The 24,920-nt window shown below is 51.0% G+C and overlaps 2 protein-coding genes and 1 pseudogene across 3 annotated transcripts; all 3 read left to right on the top strand.

Moving 5' to 3' along the window:
* The first annotated feature begins 2,663 nt into the window (after positions 1 to 2,663).
* Positions 2,664 to 3,891, top strand: LOC101798525 (olfactory receptor 52B2-like; annotated as a pseudogene).
* Positions 3,892 to 7,972: 4,081 nt separating this feature from the next.
* On the top strand, positions 7,973 to 10,146 carry LOC101798708 (ubiquilin-1). The gene has a single exon (XM_072033015.1). The coding sequence runs from the start codon at positions 8,298 to 8,300 to the stop codon at positions 10,056 to 10,058; it is 1,761 nt and encodes a 586-aa protein (XP_071889116.1). The 5' UTR covers positions 7,973 to 8,297; the 3' UTR covers positions 10,059 to 10,146.
* A 6,048-nt stretch (positions 10,147 to 16,194) lies between these two features.
* Positions 16,195 to 18,747, top strand: LOC113844789 (olfactory receptor 52B2-like). Of its 2 annotated transcripts, XM_072033080.1 has the most exons (3): positions 16,195 to 16,306; positions 16,782 to 17,021; positions 17,192 to 18,747. In XM_072033080.1, exons 2-3 carry the CDS (start codon positions 17,016 to 17,018, stop codon positions 18,158 to 18,160), a joined length of 975 nt encoding a protein of 324 aa, XP_071889181.1. In that variant the 5' UTR covers positions 16,195 to 16,306; positions 16,782 to 17,015; the 3' UTR covers positions 18,161 to 18,747. The 2 variants fall into 2 exon arrangements, with proteins under 2 accessions (XP_071889181.1, XP_038028862.2); XM_038172934.2 differs by lacking the exon at positions 16,195 to 16,306 and having other exon boundaries at positions 16,401 to 17,021.
* The last annotated feature ends 6,173 nt before the right edge of the window (positions 18,748 to 24,920 follow it).

The following is a 24,920-nucleotide window of genomic DNA, read 5'->3' as shown; positions in this document are numbered from 1 at the left end:
AGAAACTTCGGGACGTAAGGGGAGGTGAATGGGGTCACCAGTCCCAGTCCGCAGTGAGCGTGTGGGCAGGCTCACCACGCTTCCATGCTCAGGGGAATCAAGCACAGCCCGCAGTGGGACCAGGCTTCAGGTCTGTGCTGAGTCAAGCTCTAAGCATACGTTTTTATGGAGAATGCTCTTCGGCTGCATTTGAGTGCTTCACCGAACTGAGGCCGAGATAAGCACAGCATTCAGCACGAACAAAGCCTGAAGTGTTCTCTGTTCAAGTACCACATTTCCGTTCCTTTTGCTGCCTCCTACAATGGTGCTTTATTAATTGTCCTTCATCTGCAGACCGCTGTGGGTAATAAATTATGGTGGCAAAGCTTAACGGTTTTACTGCACCTCTCCTCCATCATCATAATGTCTTAGCAAATGTTAATTAATAAAAATCCCCAGTACACTTCATAACTGGCAGGCAATACATGGCACATCCTTGTAAGCTGTCCTGCCTTCATCAGTTTGCTCTGATGTATGGGAAGTCCCTGCTGGTCCCCAGGGGTCCTGGGCAGCGTGAGGCGGCTGTTCCTCTGACCCCAGTGCCCAGTCTGCTCAGGGTCTCTCTGCAGGTTTCTGGAGCAGAAACATCAGTCCAGTAAGCCCATTGCTCTCCTTGGAAGTGCGGAAACATTGGAAATGAGGACAAAATCAGCTAAAAAAGTTTGCAGCAGCAATGTTTGCAGATCTCCACCTCTGAGGTCCCGAATTCTCCATCGTGTCCCACAAAAAGCTGAAACAGGACCTGCTCACCAAGCACTTTCGGTCCAGGTGTGGCGATGACTTCCAAACTCACACCTGGTGGACAGGACCTGGTTTGCCCCTGCTGGCACCTCCGTGGCCACTGAGGTCTCAGCCTGTCCTCGGTGCCAGGGAGGGTGATGGAACCGGTCATCTTGGGTGGAATCACACAGCATGCACAAAGAGACATTTCTGCTCAGCAAGAGCAGCCAGGCCTTGGGACGGGTTGCCCAGGGAGGTGGGGGAGTCCCCGTCCCTGTGGGTGTTCAAGGAGAGGTTGGACGTGGTGCTTGGGGACAGGGTTTAGTGGGTGATATGGGTGCTTGGGGGACAGTTGGACCAACCATAATGATTCTATGTTTCTGTGATCCTATGGCCCTGGGAAGCTTTCAGGAGCCAGGAGCAGGCAGTGATTTTGCACATGCTGCCATGGTTTTTAAAAAGACGTTTTTAAAATACATTTTTAAAAGACTTTTAGATGTAGAGCTTAGGGATATGGTTTAGTGGGGACTGTTAGCGTTAGGTCAGAGGTTGGACTCAATGATCTTGAGGTCTCTTCCAACCTAGAAATTCTGTGATTCTGTGATATGGTTGGGGGTGGAGGGGTGGGAGGAGGGCAGTGATGCTTCAGCTGATTCACCAAGGCTGCTCTGGGGATAATCCAGAGGTCTGCAGGGCTTGTGCAGTCCCCACCCAATTAGCACTACTTGGGGACAACGAGTTGGTGACAACCCCAGTGCTTTTGGGATGGAGCTAGGAGCACAACTTCCATTGCTGGACGCAGTATAACCACTGCAGGACTGCGTGGGGTCTGACTGGTGACCACCTAACACCTGAAGAGCACTGGCTTGGAGCTACTGCAGAAGTTCACCTGTAAATTTTCCATAGCCTCTAAAATAGCAGTCCCCAGTGCCAGGTGGTTCATCACCCTTTGTTCATGGTGCTGGCTCAACAGCACCCTGCAAACCAACAGCTGCTCAGAGCCCTGGTTTGTGCTCTGTGGGCATAAGACAAGAGGTAGAAGCCCCTGACACACAGCTCCGTACTCCTCGTGGTGCTGTAAAATCCTTTCAGACCCTGGGCACTTCGATAATGCCCTGCTGCTGGTGGCTTTTAATTGCATCTTTGTTTATTGGATGAGGATTTCTCCAGATACCTGGCTGAGCAGGCACTGCAGTCTGGGGCTCTCCCATAAAGCAGAGAATTTGGGATGGAAAGGGCTCTCCACTGCCTTTCATGTGCCTTGTGTGCAGAGGATGCATTACAGACAGCTTTTGTACGGGCAGCCAAGGACAGGACTGATCCAGGTTCCTTGTGCCCTGATTTCATCTGTAGGTTCCAAGCTGCTCTGACTCCCTGAAGCTGGGTGCTCTTCAACCAGGATCCCTGAGCAGGGTGGACACTGCACATGCCTTGTTTGTGGCAGTCATAGGAGAGTAGGGAATTCTCCTAAAAATATTTCCAACCCTGAAGATTTTTCAGTTACAACATAAATTATGGTCATATCCAAAAATGTCTCCCAGAGAGGCATCCCTGTGACTGATGACTCAGGAACAGATCTTCTGCTTATTTTGCTCTAGTTCCCAGCAGCTGCAGGCAGTTGGAGGCAGAAGACTCCTGACTTCAAAGGCTCAAAGAGCAGAAATGAGGCTGCCAAGCTCCAGTGAGGGGACTTGGACAACGGAGGGAAACCCTGGTGGACCAAACTGCCCAGCATTTAGCACTTCTAGACAAAATATGGTTCAGAAGGTAAGTGTCTGAGCCCTGAGCAGTGATAACCACGAGCTCTGCTCCTGTTTGCATCCTGGGCACCGCTTAGCTGCTCTCAGAGCCTTTACTCCTATAATTACACAGCGATGACAGGCAGTGAAGCATTGCACTGAGTCATGCTGGTGACGAACCTGTCAGGGTCCCACCCTGCATGTTTCATCTGGGGATACCCGGGATGGAGAAGTCTCACACCTGGATCTCCATCCTGGTCTGCTGCCCTCCTGGGAACACCGTCCTGCTCGTCACCATGGTGAAGGAGCAGGGCTGCCACCAGCCCATGTGCATGTTCCTGTGCATGCAGCGTGCGACCTGCTGCTGTCCCCTGCCACTGCACCCAAAACCCTCGGTGTCCTCTGGTCTCTCTCCACCTGTATCTCCTTCAACAGCTGCCTGGCACAGATGTTCTCCATCTATTTTGTTTTTGTGACAGAGTTGGCCGTCTTGCTGGTGACGGCCTTCGATCGCTACATCACCATCTGTGACCCGCCGCAGTACTTGGCCATCCTGACACGCTCTGTGGTGGTGAAGGTCGGTGTGGTGGCCTTGGCCAGGAGCTTCTGCATCATGTCCCCTGCCATCTTCCTCCTCAAGCGGCTGCCCTGCTGCAGGCACAGCATCACGCCGCACACCTACTGTGAGCACATTGGCGTGGCCTGCCTGGCCTGCGCCGACATCTCCGTCAACATCTGGTACGGGGAGGCCGCCAGCTTCCTCTCGGCCAGCTTGGGCGCCGTCTCCATCGCCGTGTCCTACGCGGTCCCTCAAGTCCCTCTGGGGGCTGCCTGCCCCAGGTGCCTCCCCCAAGGCCCCGCACACCTGCGGCTCCCACCTCTGTGTCATCACCATGTTTTACATGCCGGCCTTCTTCTCCTTCCTAGCGCACCACTTCGGCCACCAGGTCCCCCGACATGTCCTCAACCTGCTGGCCAACCTCTACGTGGTGGTGCTGCCCATACTCAATCCCATTGTGTATGGGGTGAGGACGTGGTCGATCCAGGAGCGCGTGGCTCACCTCCTCAGCCTGGGGGTCTCATGCAGGGGGGCGCAGCTGTTCACTGGCACCGCCAGCAACACCTTCACAACTCCTCACGGTGCACTTTGCAAGGCAGGCTCTGCCTGTCACTATTTTCATTTTCAGCTGCATTCATCCTGTCCATGGCCTTTGGAAGCTGGGGTCAGGTCCAGGCAACATGTGGGCAGGCACTCCAGAGGGGCTGGTGGAGGAGCCACCAGGCTGCAAGGCTTCCTCGGCTGATGCCAGGCTCAGAAAAACAGAAGAAAAGCAACTCCTTCTGCCATGTTCCAGTACTAAAAAGGAGAAATGGGATGATCGGAGGAATTTGACACTGCTCAGTTTGACATCAGCTCCAAATAAAGTAATGGAAAAGTGAATATGAGACTTGATCAATACAGTGCGAAAAGGCAAGAATGCAATCAGTGGCAATCAGTACTTATTTCTGGTGCTCAGTTTCCATAGAATCATCTCATTTCATTTTCTGATGACTTCCGTATTTGGGTGATAAAGTTACCTGAGGGCTAAATAACACTGTATTTTTTTCCCCACAACATTCAGATAAATAACTCATTATAACAAACAGATAGTCAAAGAAACAAATGATATGCCTACTTATAAATAAAGAAGTTGTTAATGGAGTTTGGCTAACTGCAAGGTCTTGATGCAGTGATAGTTCCTCACTGAGAGCTTGTTTTCCATATATTTCTGGGGAGATTCAGCAGGGATTGGACACCAGGTCTGATACTAGGTATGATTTTATCAGTTGTGTAGAAACAAGCATAAAATCATTGCTAATGAGGTTTTTAGATGATGCAAAGTCCAACACAGCCATACTGTTGACAAAGGAGAGGCTGTTACACAGCCAAGTCAATCGAGGTGGATGCAAAGTCATGCTCAGGAGGAGCCAGGTGCAGAGCAGGGGCTGCAGCCCCTTCCCCTCTGGGGAAACGCAGGGGGCTGAGGGAAAGAGAGCTTTGGTGGGGGCTCTTTGGGTGACGCTTGGCCGACAGGCTGAGTCCCAAGGTGCTCCCACAGCCGTGTAGGGGTGATGGTGGTGATGAAGGCCCCTGTTCCTCTCAGTCTGTTCTCACGTCATTCTGCCAGTGCCCAGCAGCTCATTTCTGAAACCTGTTGGGAGGCTGGGAAGGGCCGTGCATGCGTGCTGCAGCCCCCTCCTCGTGGTGGGGAGGGAACAGGGAGGCTGGGGCTGTGGGGGCGTCCTGGAGGGACCCACTCCTTCCCAGCACATCCAGCACTGCCCAGTCCCCGTGCAACAGCTGCAGAGGGGCTCTGCGATAAAGATGGGGACAAAATGAGGCGGGGACCACTGGGAGAAAACAGCACTTTGAGCAGCTTTGTTCTGCAGCAGTAACATCTGAGAGTTGGTTCAGTGCAAGGAGTATGAAAGCAGGGCATCTCACAGGGCTGTGTTGAGAAAGACAAGGTGGGGTGACCCCAGTGGAGTTACAGGCTGTGAGAAATAAACCTTCGGCCCTAGGAACTGCTGGGTGTCACAGCCAACTCCTCTGAGCCCGCTGAGCAGACCCACGTGTGCCCACCTGTACCAGCTGTGTAGGTGCTCAGCGCCCGCGAGCCTGGGGGGAGGCATTTCATCCCAAAACCCACAGGAGCCAAACTGCTGCCTGACCAATGCAGGAGAGCAGCCTCAGCGATGATCAGAGGCTGATCAGACACTGATGGGGTGCAGAGCAGGGCAAGGGCTGGACCCAGAGCTCTGCTCCGATGGCTGGGGCGCTGCAGGGATGCTGCCTGCACAGCACAAGCTCAGGGAACAAAGCACTTCTGATTAGTGACCTGTTTACATGAATTTCCCCCCACATCCCCATTGCTGGGCTTGGTGGAGGACAAGCAGGTGAATTCTAGCCTGGCTCACCTGCCTGTGGCTCACACGAACCCGCAGATTGCTTCAGCCTTGAATTGGCTGCCTGGGGAGGAGCAGGTGAAGGTGGGCTGCGCACTCAGCGAGGGGCTGGAGTGGTTCGTGGTGCGAGTGGTGCTGTGGTCCTGCCTGCTGCTCTGGGGTCACGACTTGAGAGACAGCAGAGATGTCTGGAGGGCAGGGGGGCAAGCCAGACATGTTGTGTGAGTGCTGGAGAAAATACTTGATCTGTAATGGGAGCAAAACATTAATTCCTGAAGAGATGTAGAGGCATCTTCATTGCAGAATGGCAGCCCCGGGAGAAACCATCTGATGCTGAGGATCGCTGTAATGCCCTTGATGAATTTGAATGAGTGGAAAATGAAGCCAGACATATTCTGATTAAAAGTAAGAGCATTATTTTGAATAGGGAGAATTATTAACTGCTGTGAGAAGCTCCTGAGAACAACAGTAGTCTTTCCAACAGTGACTATCCTGATCCAGATAATATGCCCATGTGGAGAATGGAAGTTATTTGGTACAAAGCTGCGCTCCCCTGAGCCCCACCAGCCCAAACCAGCAGCAGCACCGTGGGCCCTGACGGAGGTGCCTGCAGCAGCACCGCTCACCCACTGGGGCCAGGCTGCTGCTCGAGCACTGCCCTGGGCAGGAGCAGAGATGGCCCTGGCAGGAGGTTTCTGGAGCGTGTCCCACCAGGTCACGGTGTCCCCCCATGGCTACTCATCCCCACAAGGAGGGTGATGGCCTTGCTGCTGGGGGGGTCCCAGCAGGCGGCACCATTTGTGCTCTCCACTGAGAATGCACAGCAGCAACAAATCACACAGAGGATGACTTTTTTTTTTTTTTTTTTTTTTTTTTTTTTCCAGCAAACCTAGAACTCAGAAGGACTGGCAACAGTCTCTAACACAAAGACCTCTCAGGCTTGGTCACAGATAAGCAAGGTCTGCAGCTCCCTGTGGTAGAAGCAGCAGTCAGTTCCATAGTTCGTGCTGTCTGTGGGCCCTGGGGGGCACCAGAAGCTCTGCACAAGCTGCAAGCACCAATTCTGGGTCAAGAAAATACCCTCCCTTTCCCCCCTCCCCCTAGTATGAACAATGTCTGAGGAGGAGCAACAGCTTCTAACATGCAGTAAAACCACAGGCAGTTCCTGGGACAGCCTCCAAGCCCAGCAAGCTCCAGAAATCAAATTCCAGGAAGAACCAAAGCTGCTTAGGTTAATGGCCCTCCTTGATGGGGAGGGAAGTGGAAGAGTGGCTGGAAAAGTCCTTCCTTCTAAGTTCCATCCCAGATTTACTTATCTCCTGATTTATTAGCGGAGAGGCACTACATAGGCACATTATTGGCATTTAGGATAAATCTGGGATGTGGGTAGGGAAGAATATCCCAGCTGTGAGACTGCCCGGCTGCTCCCGGGGGTGCAGCAGGGGTGAGCTGTGGGAGCCTTTCAGCACGGAGCTGCTCTGTGTGGTGGCAAACAGGAGGAAAAGGGTGCCAGTGGAGTGATAGAGCTGGTGCCAGCACAGTCTGGTCAAACAAGTAACTGCAGAGGAACTCTGTTACTGCAAGCAAGTGAGCTGGGGCTCTGGGTGTGCTCTTCACCTGGCACTCTGTCCAGAAGCAGAAACCACACCGCATCCTTCAGGGAGTTACCAGGTGACATGGTCAGTGTCCTTCGGGTGTGAAACAAGCTCTACAAATGGATGACTTTCAAATTTTTTATTTTTTGGTCAAAAGAATACTTTTGTAATTTATAAAGTTGATGTCAACATCAAATAACCTAAAGGCTATGAAAAAAAGACTGAACAAGTGAAGCTGTAGTTCTGATATGCACCTGGAGTTTTATATTGGCACCATGAAGTTTAGTCGCTGAAGTTTGCTGATGAAGAAACTGAGCAGCAGCCTGGGAACAGTGAGAAGTTTTTCCAAGCACCACATAAGCAGGAAATAAAGAATGGGACGAAAGGAGAAATTTACCTCCTTTTGGCTTTGTTTTGAAGCAAGCATTGGCTTTCACAGCTGAGTGAGGTGCACTTGGTGGTGGTGGCATTTCCTGGCTGAAGAGGGGAGGATGCCCCGGGCTCGGGCTGAGGAAGGGGGACGTGCCCTGCTCAGACAGCTGTACTCAGAGGGGTGGCTGGCATGGAGGTGGCACTGCCAGGAGTCTGTGGGGGGACAGTGCTGGCATGGGTGTGCATGCAGGGCTGGCAGCAAAGCCTCGAGGGGACCCAAAGGCTGGCAGGCACCAGCGTGTCCCTGGAGCAAAGCTGGTGGGAGGGGTGCTCAGCAGTGCTGGCAGCATCACAGCAGGGCTGGTGGGGCCAGCCTGCACCTGGCCGGTGCACTGAAGTGGTGGAAGTGGTCTTGGAGTCCCCTCAGCCCAGATTTTCCTGTGTTGCAGTCTCCCTGTGTCCCTGAGACCCGGTTGTATGTGCATGGCAGAGCCGAGGGTGCCCAAGCTCGTCTCCAGGGGAGGTGCCCCCTGCCCGTGCCCTGCTGGTCTCTCTGACACCAGCGTGATGTCACAACACGGGGCTGGCAGTGTGGCCGGGCTGCGTGGCCGAGGGGACGGGACAAGGAAGATGGGGCGACCCCTGGGGCACTGAGCACGGGGAGCAGCTGTGCAACATCTGGCTGGTATGTGCACTCTGGGCGCACGGTGGGGAGAGGTGGTCCTTGTCCCCGTGTCACTGCTCCCCCCTGGCAGCTGTCACCACAGCAGGCACCACTGCCACCCCTTGTTTCAGCCGGCAGCCATTGCCCCCCGTTGCTTCCCACCTTCTGCCAGTGCCTCTGCTTTCTGACAGACTGAAGCACAGCCCCAATCTCAAAGCCACCATGTCTGAAAGCAAAGGGGATAGTCAGCCTCTTGTCACCACGGACTCCTCAAATATCATCAAAGTGACTGTAAAAACCCTCAAACAGAAGGAGCAGTTTGAGGTTGCTCAGAGCAGCACCATCCAGGAGTTTAAGGAAGACATTGGCCAGCGTTTTAAAACTCCCCCTGATCTCCTGGTGCTGATATTTGCTGGAAAAGTCCTCAAAGATCAAGATACTCTGAGCCAGTATGGAGTCCACAATGGGGTCAGCATCCACCTTGTCATCAGGTCCCAAAAGAGACCACAGGAGGGCCTGCCAGATCAAGGAGCTGCAACCACCCTGATGCAGCCTCCCAGCCGCAGTAATTCCAATTTGTTCTTCTTGGAAAGCATAGCTGATCTGCAAAACCCAGGCCTGAGCTATCAGGATTTGTCTGAGCTGTTGATGTCTGGCCAGGAAATAGTGGTGCAGACCATGAAAGAACTCATGGCTAGGATCCTCAGTTCAGGGCTGGATATGAACACCATCAACAACAACACGTTTTTGCAGGGGTTCCTCCTTGGGGTGACAGGTGTAAATATCCTAGGCCTGGACTCAATAGATGTGTCGGACTTGGTGAGCAGCATTGAAGGACAAGATGTGTTTGTGCATGGCTTGATAAGCGAGGTGGCGCAGAGCACCTTTGTGCAGAACACCCTTGCCAATGCCAGCCTTGTCAGGGACATCATCATGTCCAACCCTCAGGTGCAGCAGCTGGCTGAGCAAAATCCCGAGATTGGTCACATTCTCACCAACCCACACACGATAAGGGAAATATTAGAGGCCCACAGCAGCCCTGCTGTAATGCAAGAGATGGTAAGGAACCACGATCTGGCCATGAACAACCTCGAAAGCATCCCTGGTGGGTACAGTGCTCTGGAGCAGCTCTACAGGGAAGTTGAGGAGCCCATCCTGGATGCTGTGCAGGCACAGATAGGCAACAACTTGTTTGCTCCACCAGACAGTAACCTGTCCCTGAACGGGGCCCAGCTACCAGCCCGGACTGAAAACCGGAGGCCATTGCCCAACCCATGGGCTCCGCGGTCCAACAGAGCCAGTGTATGTGACTGCGATGGACAACTGGCAAACGGCACAGACGAGAGTCTTATTGTGCTGAGTTTGGGTCCTGCAGCAGGTGTGGTGGTCTCCAACTCAGGGAGGGCCGAGAGCATGGTGCAGCAGCTAACAGGAAACGCAGAACTCATGCAAAACCTGGAGGATGCGTTAACAAACCCCAGCGGTCCAGCACAAATGCTGCTGAATAGCGATCACACATCAAGAGATGAAAACTCTCTACCTCAAGATCAAAGTGCACAGCAGCTACCGCCAGAGATGGAGAACGCTGAGATTTCGTCCTTGCTGAGAAACCCCAGGGCGCTGCAGGCATTGCTGCAGGTCCAGCTGGGATTACAGATCCTCACCACAGAGGCACCGGATTTCATGTTGAGTTTGGGGGACTCACATGTGGAGCTGGATCTGGAAAGCATGGACGAGTCGACACAAAGCAATGAGTCTGATGATGACCTAAGTTTGGTGTCAGAACAGGGTGAAGAAGAAGACCAGATTGAGATGGACGAGCAAGCACCACAGGTCAGGTATGAGAGACAAATGCAGCAGCTCCATGCCATGGGCTTCCAGGACCAACGTGCAAACTTGCAGGCTCTGATTGATGCAGAAGGTGAGATCAATGCAGCAGCTGAGATACTGGCAAAAGCACCATCATCAAACAAGACACCGTAACTGCTTCGTCCAAATGATGAACCTTGTTTGTTGATGATTGTGTTTCAGTCTCATCGTACACTAAAGGTAGCAGGGTGCATAATAAGAAGCTGTGTGCTGTAGCATTCTTCAGTCTATGAGAATTAATTCCCTCTTAGCTGCAAGGATGTCCTGCATTCAGAAATGAGGGGTTCTGTGCTGTGACACAGTGAAGGCCCTGCCTGAATGTGGTGCTACCCATTTGCAGATAGAGTCCAGATGTATATGCAGGTGAAAAACATACCAGAAAAAGACACCAGGGAGGGAAAATATACATTTTTACAGGCTAGGAACTGAGCTCTGGGGATCATAGTATTGTAGAATCATTCAGGTTGGAAAAGACCTCTAAGACCATCAAGTGTTAACCTAGCACTGCCAGGTCAACCACTAAACCATGTCCCTAAGCACCACATCTACGTGTCTTTTGAAGACCTCCAGGGATGGTGACTCAAACACTTCCCTGGGCAGCCTCTTCCACAACCCATGCAGTGAATATTTTTTTCCTAAAGGTCCCCTGGTGCAACTACAGGCCATTTCCTCTTATCCTATTGCTTGCTGCTTGGGAGAAGAGACTGATCCCCACTCCACTACAACCTCCTTTGAGGTAGTTGTAGAGAGTGATAAGGTCTCCCCTGAGCCTCCTTTTCTCTAGATGAAATAACCCCGCTTCCCTCAGCCATGCCTCGTAAGACTTGTTCTCTAGACCTTTCACCAGCTTTGTTGCACTAATGCTGAAGACCAGATCATACATAAGCATGGCTCTCATATGGACTCCAAAAGAAATGGTGGCACTTTGAAAGCTGTTTGTTTGTTTGTTCTTTTGTAAAGGCCCTAAAGGAGAGAGGCAGGGAGTATCTGAGCCACCCAGCCTCATTCCTGCCACTGTAGGCATCAGCTTTTCCTCTGCCAAGTAAACTGTTTTGAAAGTCAATCTGTCATTTCTGCCACTGCTGCTCCTCTGGGAGTGAAGTCCAAGGGGTATGGTGAGGGTTATGGCAACTATCCATGATGGTTATAACCTAGCTTTTCATCCTGAATATGTTGACAGCTGGTTTCTACCCACCTATCATTGCAGTTTTTAGTTTCATGCACTAGATAAGAGTTTCTCTGATTAACAAATCCCAAACGCTTTGTGCTTTCCCCAGCATCACCCACGGCACCAGGGATTAAGATATCTTCTGCAAACCATTCCTTGGGATCAGGGCTGTCTCTTTGTAAGTCTTGTCCCTTTTGCTTTGCTGTGTGTGAGCCTGAGGCATAATGTTTGTTAAAGCCTTGTCTTTATAACACAAACCATGATAACTGATTGGGAGGTTTGAGGTTTGATGCTGCAGACCTGCCTATAATGACTCAGAACTGTAGTGTTAGGAGATGGAGCTGCTGGGGCTGTGCTCTTCTGGAGCTTCTGCCCTTCTCCCAGCCCTGCCCTGGGTGAGCAGGGTCAGGATCAGCCCAGACCCTGCCCTTCAGCACCTCTGCCCAGTTCTGCTCCAGTCCTATCCCTTCCCTACCCTCCTGCTCCTACCCTTCCCTTCTTTGCCCTTGCATCCAAGCACTGAGTCTTCTTCCTCTGGCTCCAGGTTTCCCACTCATTTCCTTTGCAAATTTTTCTCTCCCAGCACCCTTCCTTTATAAAATGTCCCATGAGGAGTTTTCTACCCATTTCTTTTTCCTCCTCCTCCCATTCCATGACTCTGCAGCCAGTAACAAACTTAGACTTTGTGTTTTATCCCTGCTTGCTATTTTGCATCTTGTTTCTCCTTCCTCCTCTCTTCACCTTTCCAGACGTGGTTGGAGGATCGGTCTGGGGAGACAGGCTGGGTGCTTGATCGGCTGTGGCTGGAAAATGTCCTCCCTGTGGCAGACCCCATGCTGATGGTGCCGGTGCCAGCAGCTGTGCCTCATCTGACCTGCCCTGATAAAGCCAATCCCTGCAGCAGCAGCTGCCTCTGGGGGTGGCTGGCAGGCTGTGTGTCTGCTGGTGGGCTTCAGCTCTTCCCTCCCTCAAGAAGCCAGTCTCAGCTTTGGCCACAGGGGTGTGATTGATGCCAGGGGCTGGTGGCCACCGGCTTGCTGGGGTCCCTGTGCAGCAGCTGTGGCCTGAGGTGTGCTGCTTAATGAGGTCAAGAATCTGCAAATTTCCTTGGTGGTAAATGCTGCTGCTGCTTTGGGACGGTGCTGCTGGGAAATGTCTCTGCTTTGGGCCATGCTCATGGAGTCAGGTGGAACATCTGCTAAGGTCTCGTGAAGCTGAACACACACACACAGAGCTTGTGTGGCCTGTCCTGGGCTGTTCATCCATGGCTGATGATGGAGTGAGGTAGGTGCAGGTGGGGGAACCTGAAATGTGAAAGTCTGATGTGAAGTGTGCGTCCAGCCTCCTCCTGCAGCCTGTAGAGATGTTGGCACAGCTCCGTGTTCAACTGGAGGGGCCCAACACCACCTGAGATGCCCTTGGGCATCTGAGACCAGCACATGGGGCTGGTAGCTGTGACATGGGAATCACAAGACACCTGTGTCCCTCTGGGTGAGTGACTGGAGATGAGGCAGGGCAGAACAGAGCATCTCAGAAGGTGAATTAAGGATGGATAAACACTTATACACAACAGGCTGTTGGAACAAGCATTCCATTAAAATGCTCATGTTTCAAATTCAAGCATTTTTAGGGTTTCAGTTACAATAAAGTGCTGATTTACCTTTTCAAAAACATTTTTTCTTTGTTTTCTTATCACTACTTTGGTAAACCTGGAAGGAACGCATGGCACATGAAGATGTCACCAAATGCAATGGTTTGTTTGTTTGTTTTTCCCCAACAAAAATGTCCCCCTGGTATTGCTCAGCTTCTGAGTGGGATGTCTGGTGTGAGCTGGGAGGTGCTGGAGGACTGTGATCCCTTGTAGTCTGCGTGGCATGGAGCATAGGAACCATCTGTGCTTGCAGGGCTGCAAGGACTCCACCATTGCTTCTGCATCTCTCCTTGTTCTCAGAGGCAGCCAGGCTGATAAACATCAGCTCTCTGCCTTGTTAGCAAGCTGGTCCTCATCCCGAGACCCGGGCTTCTTTAAAGGAGCCTGGGCACCAGAAGATACGGGCGGTAGGGTTTGTGACACGAGGTGGCACCAGCACTGAAGGGGCTCCTGCAGCCCACTCCCAGATCTGCTCCTGTCCCCCCTGCAGTGACCATGCTCTGGTTGCTGGCCCCTCTGGAGCCAAAATGTAACTCCAGGTGTGGGTGTGCTGCTGGGTGTGTGACATTCACAGCTGCCCCTGCCTGTTGGCTTCTTTGTACTGAAATGATTCATCCTGCAGAAAACAGTTCCTACAGACTAATGCACTGCTCACCCTGTGCGTGGTGAAGTTCCTGAGGGTCTGCACTGACCTAGGAGGGGGGGCAGAGTCCAGTCACTCGTGCAAGCAACGCTCCCCAGCTTGTCCTCCTGCATCCCAGACAGGAGTGCAGCCCACGACTGTCTCATTGCTTTATGGAACTTCTCCAAATTCCTTTATTGCCATAACCAACGAGGGCATTATGTATCGTGCCCAATAATCTATTCAAAAAGCAGGATGCTATTTATAAATATATGTTAAACTATTTGCAGAAGCAACTGCCCCCACTTTGTATGTCTGGCTGCTTTGGGGAAGTTACAGCACTCTTTTAGAACTCATCGTGCCTGCTTTTGCACAGACTGCGCCTTGCTGCTGCCTGCAGGGACATTGTGAGTCCAGCCAGGGCCCTGGGGACAGGCTGTGCAAATGGCACAGGTATAATTGTGCAGGTGCCGGTCTGGGCGCTGGGGACCTGTGTGCACTGAGCCATGTGCTTGTAATGCGCGTGGTGCATGAGGGACCTGGGGAAGATCCCTGTGCTGCTGGTGGCTGCAGCGCACCTTTGGCGTGACGCAGTGGGTGCAGTGCCTCCACACGGGCCCCGTGCAGCCGCTACAAGGGCTCCACGCTGCAGCCCTGCCTGGCCGCTGCCACGGACCCGTGCTGCTGCGGGGTCGAGGATCTGGTGAGCTGCTTGTGCTGCATGCTTGGGGCCGGGGGATCGCTAGGACAGAGAAGCCACATCCCCAGTGTGCAATAAGCTGGTGAAGCACCTTCCAGCATTGGCTATCCAGATCGGCTGCTCTTAAGCTGTGTCCTGGTTTCAGTTAGAACAGAATTTTCTTCCTAGTAGCTGGTGGAATGCTGTGTTTTGGCTTAGGATGAGAAGAGTGCTAATAACACCCCGATGTTTATTTGTTGCAGAGCAGTGCTTACACCAAGCCAAGGACATCTCAGTTTCTTGCTCTGTCCTGCCAACGGGCAGGCTGGGGGTGCAGTAAGAGCTGGGAGGGGACAGACCCAGGACAGGTGACCCAAACTAGCCAAAGGGGTATTCCATCCCATCTGGGGTCATGCTAAACAGTAGATAGGGGTGGCTAGCCAGGGCAGGGGGCCGGACTGCTCGGGGTTAGGCTGAGCATCGGTCAGCGGGTGGTGAGCAATTGCATTGTGCATCACTTGTTTGTACATATTATTAGTAGTAGTACTATTATCATCATTGTATTATTATTATTATTATTATTATTATCCTGTCTTATTAAACTGTCTTTATCTCAACTCACGGGCTTCACTTTCCATTTCTCTCCCCCGTCCCAGAGGGGGAGGGGGAGTGAACGGCTGCGTGGTGTTTAGCTGCCGGCCGGGTTAAACCACGAAACTGCGATAGCATGATTTTGAAAGTGGGGCTGAGGTGGCGGGGCAGGAGCAAGCCCCATGCAGGGTGTTATCTGTGGGGCACCACAGTGTGCACCGACCTGGCGCAGCACTGAGCGTCTCCCTGCCATGGGAGAGCTGTGGATGTGCTCAGGCCAGGAGGGAAAACACTTGTGTTATCTTCATTCTCTCACCTGGGGACAGCAAGTCACTAGCAGACTGTTTTCCCCTGCCCAGTTCTGTGTCCCCGGCTCCCTTCCAAAGGCTGTCGTATTCTGAAGGCTGCCCCTGGGTGAGGGCTCCATCCAGTCCCCCTCCACAGCTCTGTGAAGCTGCTGCTGTGGTGTTAACTGGGCAGGCAGCTCATCACCTTGTAGCTGTCTGCTCTCCTCTGCAGTGGCTGGGGGAGGGACTCAAAAAACGGTCAAAGTGCGAGAACTCGTGGGTTGAGTTATGAACGGTTTAATAAGAAGGAGAAGGAAATAATAAAGCCAAGAATAAGCAAAGCACGCGATGCACAATGCAATTGCTCAGCACCCGCTGAACCACGACCAGTGGCTGCCCCCCACCTCGGCCAACCCCACAGTTTTATATTGCCATGTGATGCCACGTGGCATGGGATATCTCTTTGGCCAGCTGGGCTCAGCTTTCCTAGTTCTGTCCTCTTCCAGCTCCCTGTGCACCGCCAGCCCCCTCACTGCCAGGCACTGTGAGAAGCACAGAAGTGCTTGGCTCTGCTTAAGCACTGCTCAGCAACAACTGAAGCATTGGTGTGTTATCAGCACTGTTCTCATCCTAAATCCCAAACACAGTACGAACAGTGACTCTGAAGAAAATTAACTCTATCCCAGATGAAACTAGGACAGCTGTGTCCTTGATCAGAGCCCTTGCTTCTGCCACAATGACAAGAGATCAGACCTCTTTGTAATCCTCAGGCAGCTCTGTGGGAATGTCAATATTTCAAGATACTGCGTTTAGTTAAGCTAAAAAGATTTTTAGGAATAAAAGGCTCCAAGGAACTGCCTGGAGGTAGTTGTAGAAGATATCCTTTGTGCTGTACTTGTGTTAGTGCAGCTCCACGGCGGTGACTAGGCTAGGAAGGGTCTGCTGCTGAGAGGTCCCTCTGGCACAGAGCTGCTGGCTGCGCTGTGATCCCAACCTGCAGATGCAACGGGCCCTTGTTTGTCTGCAGTTCAACATCCGGAGCTTGGCAAGAGCTGACTGGCTTTTGGTATAACAGCACAGAGTATACATGCTATTTGCATGAGTAGTGTTTTCCATCTGTTAACGTGCCACATCTATTTTTATTTCATACAATATTTACAATGAATTGCTTTACTTTGTTTACAGCATTAGATAGTTTTTTATCTTCACTGTTTTTTAAAGACTGTCCACTGTTATGTTGTTTCTATGGAGCAGGTTCCTTGGACATGAAACTGTCTGCCTCTCTGGGAACCAACTCCATCTTTAAAAATGCAATTGCTTTCTCATCCATGGAGTCAGTATTTCGGTACGCAGTAACCTCACAGGTACGGTTTGAAGTACTTGCAATACTTGTTCATCTCAGTTGTGCTACAGTTGATTCCTATTTTGAGTTTTGGTATTTAAGAGCTGACTGACTATTGCAGAAGCTGCTGAAAAACAGAGGCATCTCAGTCTAACTTGTGCGAGTCTGGGGGTGACCCAGCCTCCTTCGCACCCGCTGCAGGGCAGTGGTGCAGCCCTGTCCTTGGCTGCTGGGGGAACTCCAGCTCAGGGTCTTCCCCTGACAAAAGAGTCTTTCCCAGTGCCCAGTTAGATTTTATTTCCACTCGACTTGCACTGACAGTGAGGTGCAGAGTGAGCCAAACCAGAAGCTTTTCAGTCCTAAAAACAAAGGGAAAGGGAGACAGAAGTCTGCAGATGAGGATGGAGAACGAGCAGCCAACTTCAATCCTAGAGTTAATTTTGTCTTAAACTCATGTGTGTCCATGTACCTGAAGCTCCCAATTATCCCCTCTGCAGGTCCCGATGGCCCAGAATATCTCATGCATCCCTGCAAGCACTTGACCTTCCTCTTCTTATGACTTACTCCGTCTACTCCAGACTGATAGTCCATCAGTTTAAGGTATTTGTGCAGCATGGGTTGATTCGGTCTCCATTCAGCCTGGTCTACTTGGAAGAAAAATACACTTGTATCATCTTAAAATCAAGAGAAGAGAAAATCTGGACACTGCCACTTACACATAGTAGGAGTACATGAGTGTAAGTACGTGCTGCAATACGTTGCAGACCACAGGCCTTCATAATTGGGGCTGATACCTGCAGCTGTGGCTGTTAGCTGATCAGCAGAGGTGATGCTGGCATTTGATAGTGGTGAAAGAGCTTGAGCATGTGAAATAACATTCTGCAGTGCTTTCTGTCTTTGCTTTCAGGTGCAGCTTATGCCACCATTCAACCTTACCAGCTCGACTCCAGCAACTTTCATCTTGGCTGGCATCCCGGGCATGGAGAAGTCACACATCTGGATCTCGATCCCCTTCTGCTCTATGTATCTGGCTGCCCTGCTGGGAAACGGTGCCCTGCTCTTTATTGTGAGCACAGAACGAAGCCTCCACCAGCCCATGTACCTCCTCTTGTCCATGCTGGCTGTCACTGACCTGATGCTGTCAACCACGACTGTGCCCAAGATGCTGGCTCTGTTCTGGTTCAGTGCGGGGGAGATCTCCTTCAGCGCCTGCCTGACCCAGGTGTTCTTCCTGCACTTCGCTTCCTCAGCAGAGTCTATGATCCTGCTGGCCATGGCCTTTGACCGGTTTGTGGCCATCTGCTACCCCCTGCGCTATGCGGCTGTGCTGACACAGTCAGCTATTGCCAAAACAGGGCTGGTGATTCTGTTGAGAAGTTTTTGCATCATTTTCCCGTGTGTATTCCTGCTGAAGCGGCTGCCCTTCTGCGGGCACAACGTCATCCCGCACACCTACTGCGAGCACATGGGCATCGCCCGGCTGGCCTGCGCCGACATCTCCGTCAATATTGTGTATGGCCTTGCCATGCCTGTCGCAGCAGGAGTGCTAGACGTTGTGCTCATTGCTGTCTCCTACATCCTAATTCTTCAGGCATTATTCAGACTCCCTTCCAGAACTGCCCGCTGCAAGGCTTTCAATACCTGTGTCTCTCATGTTTGTGTTACATTTCTTTTCTATATCCCTGTTTTTTTCACTGTTTTAACGCACCGCTTTGGTCAGGAAATCCCACACCATGTCCACATTCTGCTGGCCAACCTGTACATTCTCTTCCCTCCCCTGCTGAACCCCATCGTGTATGGGGTGCGGATGCGACAGGTAAAAGAGAAGTTCATGAAAGTGTTTCTCTGCTCCTCAGTTCATTTTCTGCAAGAATAACAGCAAGATGTCACTATGAGAAAGTAATGAATACCTCAGTGGGACTTGAAGCCCACCCAAATCCTCCCTCTTGGCAACCACAAATGTCGAGCACAAGTGACAGAAATGTCACTTGTGGGGAATCCTCAACAAGCTGAAGGCAGGCAGCTTTTGCTGTAGTGTGGTGGTGAGATCCTTATCTCAGCTGTCTGCTCTGGAGTCAAGGGACAAGGTGTGTAATAAATTGTTCTAATCACAACTGCCTAATGGACTTTATTACAGGAATTGCTTTCTGTCCTGGTTTCAGTTAGCACAGAATTAATTTTCTTCCTAGTAGCTGGTGGAATGCTGTGTTTTGGCTTAGGATGAGAAGAGTGCTGATAACACCCCGATGCTTTAATTGTTGCAGAGCAGTGCTTATACTAAGCCAAGGACATCTCAGCCTTTTGCTCTGTCCTGCCAACGGGCAGGCTGGGGGTGCAGTAAGAGCTGGGAGGGGACAGACCCAGGACAGGTGACCCAAACTAGCCAAAGGGGTATTCCATACCATCTGACGTCATGCTAAACAATATATAGGGGTGGCTAGCCGGGGGGAGGGGGCCGGACTGCTCGGGGTTAGGCTGGGCATCGGTCAGCGGGTGGTGAGCAATTGCATTGTGCATCACTTGTTTGTACATACTATTACTTTCGTATTATCACCATTGTATCATTATTATTATTATTGTTATTATTATTTTTGTTATTATTATTTTCCTGTCTTATTAAACTGTCTTTATCTCAACTCACGGGCTTCACTCTCCATTTCTCTCCCCCGTCCCAGAGAGGGAGGGGGGAGGGTGAGCGAACGGCTGCGTGGTGTTTAGCTGCCAGCCGGGTTAAACCACGACACTTTCTTATTAAAATTCACAGAAATGGAAGTCTCCCAAAGATAAAACACTGAAATAAATGCAAGTACTGCATTTATTTGCAATAAATAAATAAATAAATAAATAAATGCAAGTACTGCATGGAGCTGCACTTGCAGCCCAGAGAGCCAACAGTATCCTGGCCATATCAAAAGAAGCATGGCAGCAGAGTGAGGGAGGTGATTCTCCCCCTCTGCTCTGCTCTCCTCAGACCCCACCTGCAGTACTGTGTTCAGCTCAGGGGCTCCCAGCACAAGAAAGACATGGACATATTACAGCAAGTCCAGAGGAGGGCCACAAAGATGATCAAGGTGCTGGAGCACCTTTCCTACAAAGACAGGCTGAGGGAGTTGGACTTGTTCAGCCTGGAGAAGGGACGGCTCCAGGGAGACCTTACAGTGGCCTTCCAATACCTAAAGGGGGCTGCAGGAAAGCTGGGGGGGGGCTCTTTGTCAGTGAGTGTGGTCTTTTCCAACCTTCATGATGCTATGATTCTATGTGCTGATTGAAAGTGGTGAGCAGTAGTATCTAAGCTGCTTTAGGGAGGAGTGCAGGTTCTGGAGAGAGACAGCGCTGAACTACATCTCCCCAGAGCTGAACTGAAGCCCCCATTAGCTGCTTGGCAGGCATCAGACCTTGTCCCGGATCCTTGTCCCGGATTTAGAGTTGTTGCAGATGGTCTAGACAGAGTGTCTGCAAACCCCAGCTTCAGCCCGAGTATTTACTAGGTTTGTAGATCACACATTGAGCATTTTCCTCCATTGCTCTTGCAAATGCCTTCTTTTATGATCAGTTTCTGCTAATACTGGTTTCCTATTAATACAGGCATGGCATCTATTGCTTTTATGTAATAAGCCTTCTCTTTTATTTGAGAACACTTATTTATTTATGTATTTATTTTTCCAGCACCTGTGGCTCATAAGATATTGTTTTCTATTACACCAATACAAGGACTGCTCTGGACAATTCAGTTTGGCTTCACCCTCAGGGTGCCTGTCAGAGACATCATAGCATGAGTCCCAGCAGTGTGGTGTGTCCAGATCAGGCTGTTTGCAGAGCTCTTAGTAAACCTGCTTAGCCCTAGCACTGCAGGCAGTGGGGTTTGACACTGCCTGGACGTTTGGGTAGGTGTTGGCCATGAGGGGGAACCTGAGGAGAACGGTATCTACCAGATCCATGTAGCACAGACAAACTGACCACCAGGATGAGTTGGGAGAAACCATAACATAGTCTGGTTTCCTGTGCTTGTTTGCTACTTGTCTCCTTACAGCTTGGACTGCAGTTAGTGTGTGCACAACCCTTACCACTTCAGGGATCTGGTCTTGGTTGGGATCAGGAAGACCAGTGACAGAGGATCCGACCCCTCTGCTCTGCTCCGCGCTGGGGAGGCCGCCCCGGGGTGCTCCCGGGGCCAGAGAGGCCTGGAGCTGGTGGCGAGAGCCCAGCAGGGCCCCGAGGTGCGGGAGGGCCTGGAGCACCTCTGCCGTGAGGAGAGGCTGCGAGAGCTGGGCCTGGCTCTGGGGCAGGCTCTCGCCAGGGGTGCCCAAGGCCAGGAGCAGAGGCCCCGGGCCCAGCCTGGAGCCCGGGAGGTGCCCTCTGGGCCCCAGGCAGCACTGCTGTGCCGGGCGGGTGCCCAGAGAGGGGCTGGGGGCTCCTCCGCGGGGGCTCCAGCAGCTGCCGGGACGTGGGGCTGGGCGAGCGGCTCCGCGGGGCCTTGCTGGGGCAGGGGGTGAGTGGCAGCACCCAGGGGTTCCCCCAGCCTCGGCCACACTGTGATCTTGTGATGTATTTGTCTCTGACACCCGCAGAATGCATCAGGGAAGTGTGATTCAAAGGACACATACAAAATATAAAACACAAAAAACACAGCTGATACAGATTGACTTAGGTCCTCAAAAGAAGCCTTTAAACTGCACCTGTTCTGTTGCCCAGTTCCTGCTTCACTACACAGAAATGCTTTTTTTAAAAAAAAAAAAAAAATAAATTCTGAAAGGTTTTACAGAATCAGGAACAGTCAGTGTAAACAAGCCCTTGAGAAACCATCTAAGTCCAGCAGCTGCTGTGCCTTAAGCCTGATCTCTTATAATAAAAACTGCCCCCAGACTTTTGTTTTAGCACTTGATACCTCTCTTTCTGATTCATGCAGATACTGACATTCTTTGCTGTACTGTGTTTCCCAGATTTCAACAAATAATAATAATAAAAAACAAACAAACAACAACAACAACAAAAAACTGTCTCAGTTTCAAATCTGATCAAGTCTCACTTGGCTCCTTCCAGACCTGCCATGAGGATGATCTAGCACAGGTACAGAAGCTGCCAGGGAAAAGGGAACTGGTGCTACAGCACTCAGCAAACTACATTTTTATAGTGTTGTCACTGATTCCCTCATAAAACAGAGATGCTGCCTTTCTTTTTGCCAGAAATGAGTGATTCCATATAGTGTTGATGTAAGAAAACTAGTCTAAGTTTGGCTTTTGTTTCCAGTGTTTAATTTGCATTAGGTCAAACCACTAATTTGGGCACTGAAAATTCGGCATGTCTCTCATCTTTATGCAAAGCACAAAAATCTCCTTGCATGGGTCAAATCTGGGCTAATATTTCTCAGTGGGTTTATTTTAGGAATGTACATGGTGCCCTGAACACGGCTTCTGTAGAAATGATAAAGGAGCGATTCTACTGGCCAGCTGCAGAAGTGAATAAGCAGCACCTTGCTGATCAAAAAAGCCCTTTAAATTCAGGTGGTAGACCTGCGGCACTGACACAGCTGTGCCACTGGCCAAGCAGCAAAGGAATTGGAAGGGACGATTCCTCCTGAACATTTCTTTGTTCTGGAGGAATCGTCCCCTGCACTTTCAGCATGAGCAAAAGGACATTCATGGCCTGGCAGGATCCTAGCAGTGGGACTCCACTAAGCCCATGTCACCAGGGACTTTGTGTTGCTTCAGCAAAACAATGCAAACCCTTTTCCATCAATACTGTTCTAGCAGTTTGAATTAATAGAGGTCAAAACTCAGGTGAAATCAAGCACTGGGCCTTAATTTGCAACTCTATCAACACCTCCAGAAATGCCAGTGAGTTGCATGGGTGAGCAATCTTGCCTGCTCAGACACCTGCTAAATTGGAACAGGTCCTGAGCCAGCACTAACATACATTAAGCCTTATTTCTCCTCAGTTTGTAATCACTTTCTATAGTAGTTACCAAACTGTAGACGTGTTTCAATTTACATCTGTCACGCTGCGTCCAGACACAGCCAGATCTGAATCTGCCTGCCTGGGCTGTGGGAATTGCACAGGCTGAGCTGGCAGTGCCTGCCTCTGGTCTAGCTCATGGTCCAGGGCAGACATGGGGCAGGCAATGTCAACACAAGGCTGCTCTGAAAACAATGCTGCAAATGGAAGTGCTTATAAGGTGAAGAGTATGATTTTGTTTTATCTCCATTAGTTTCATCTTAGAGCTGAAAGACTCAGGCTACACCTATCCTAAAGATGTATTGCCAGAGGTGGTGAGCAACTCAGGTGCTCAAGTCAGTGTCACAGTCCCACCAGATCACACCACATTCTGCTGGACCTTCCTACTGCACTGGAAAGCCAACGTCTCTCTTCTCTGGGCACAGCCTGGGAAGGACCACAACACACCACAGCCTGCTCCCATTGCATTCTCCTTGCCCACCCCAGGTCACCACAAGACTTACCATGGACATTTGGTCTAGGAGGGAGAGAATCGTGACCTTGCACACATATCACCTGCACTCTGCAGACAGAAATGGACCTGCCACTGTGGGATGAACTTAGACTTTTATGAGGAAAAGCTGAGAGACACAGGAAGAGGACAGAAAGCCCAGGGCTCAGCCTAGCGGTGCTGTCCAAAGGCAGTGGACGTGCCTGCATGTGGCACTTGTGCCATGCCTTGGGGGTACACATTGCACCAGGCAGCACTTGTGCATGAGCCTTGGGCAAGCCTTCCCCTGAGACAGCTGCCCCCTTGTAGGCTCTCTTGCAGAAATCAGCCTTAGTCATTGTTGTGCCAGGTGGGAATCCCTCTCCGCTGATGGTGATGGGACTGGGTATAACCAGACCTAAACCACAAAGATTCAAGTGTTTGCATCAAAAGGCTACACAGGGTGGTGTAAGCCAGCAGGCAGTGCATGCTGACACCTGGAGAAGGAGATGGGAGCATTGGAAACACTGACGACTGTGGTAGTGCCAGTACTCAGAGGAGGGGAGGGAGCAGAGTGCTTCACTGTGAAGCCACTGGGGCTTGGGTCACAAGGAAGCACAAAGCCTCTGGGTGGGGAGGGGAGGACTGGGGTCTTTGGCACAGGGAACATGGGTAGATAGGCTCACTGAAATCAGAAAGTGAGAAAACCTCACAGGAACCAGGTGGAGACCATGCGGGTCTGCAAACCACTGCTGATGCCTCCAGAACACCCAGAAGAGAGCATCTTTCACCACTGATCAGATATCTGAGTCTAGCTCCTGGGGTTCACAGCCCCTCCAGAGGGGCTGCAGCTGATTGAGGCTGGTCAGGGACAAGCCCAGATGTTGTTTTGGGATATTATCCTGATGATTTCCTTATGAATTTCCATTATTTTATTGTTGTAAATGATGGGGTTTGGCAACAGAAGGACAAAAAGGTCAGCATACAAGGTAACATGAATGGAGGGAGCAAGGGCAAGCACAAAATACAAGGGCTCAGGACCCTGTGGTGCCATGCAAGAGGCTGCAAGGCTTAAACTGAAGTGGCTAAAAAAAAAAAAAAAAAAAAAATGCTTGCTTGCAAAAGACATAGTGACAGGTCTGGAGAGGGAAGTCCCTTTTGTCCATGTGCACAAATCTACCTGCAGATGGGAGATGTTGCCTGGTACATGAATGAATTAACCTATTGCAAATTAAGCTTTCCTCATTTTAGGGGGACTAAATGCTCAGTACAATTTCTATCAGCAATCTTAGCCTGCCTCAATATCACTTAGCTTGCCATGGGTGGAAACGTCTGCTTTTCAATGAGTTGCCTGCTGCTTTGTATGCAAGTAAGAGAGTAATTTGATTCATGTGTATGCTTCTGGGTCCGCTTCTTTACCTCTCTGTTCACAATCTCAGCTGCACAATATCAAATATAACCTTGAGGCCGGCCAGTTTACCATGTGCTAAAGGACACTGAAAAGGTCAGACTGTCTCCTGATGTGCCATATGGAATAGGAATTCTGTGCATGCAATTGATTGGAAAAAATATTGCAGTTTTCAGAACCTGATGCCAGGTATAGAGCCATTTAGTCCTTAGGTTACCCAGCTCTTGACTCAAAGACTGTTGGAGAAATTAATTGCAAGCAAGACCATGGTATATTGTTTGATTACTAAGAGCTGGCAGGGAAAGTGCAATGGACTTGGCTGTCCGCATTTGGCTGCAGTTGGAACAGTGGCACCCGTCACTGTACAGCTTGGAAGCTCGCTATTGACACAGGTGAAGCATGGTGGAGTAGCTGTGGGGAGGCACGGTGCCCCCTGGGATCACTGCTGAGTGTTGGTGCAGTGCTCTGTGTGTGTTTGGTACAGGCATCACAGTGAATGTGAACAGTGATAGGACCAGAGGGAATGGCCTCAAGTTGTGCCAGGGGAGGCTCAGGTTGGCAATGAGGAGACATTTCTGCTCAGCAAGAGCGGTCAGGCCTTGGGACGGGTTGCCCAGGGAGGTGGTGGAGTCCCCGTCCCTGGGAGTGTTCAAGGAGAGGTTGGACGTGGTGCTTGGGGATGTGGTTTAGTGGGTGACATTGGTGGTAGGGGGATGGCTGGAACAGGTGATCTTCAAGGTTTTTTCCAACCTTAATGATTCTATGTTTCTATGATCTACCATGGAAAGCTGATTGCCAGTGCATTGA

Source organism: Anas platyrhynchos, chromosome 1 (assembly GCF_047663525.1).
Source record: "Anas platyrhynchos isolate ZD024472 breed Pekin duck chromosome 1, IASCAAS_PekinDuck_T2T, whole genome shotgun sequence".
Taxonomy (NCBI): domain Eukaryota; kingdom Metazoa; phylum Chordata; class Aves; order Anseriformes; family Anatidae; genus Anas; species Anas platyrhynchos.
Note: the sequence above shows the minus strand (reverse complement) of the source record. Positions and strands in the feature narration are given on the sequence as shown.

Excerpts from the sequence above, each read along its gene's own strand:
- LOC101798708 (XM_072033015.1), top strand. The coding sequence starts at position 8,298 with ATGTCTGAAAGCAAAGGGGATAGTCAGCCTCTTGTCACCACGGACTCC.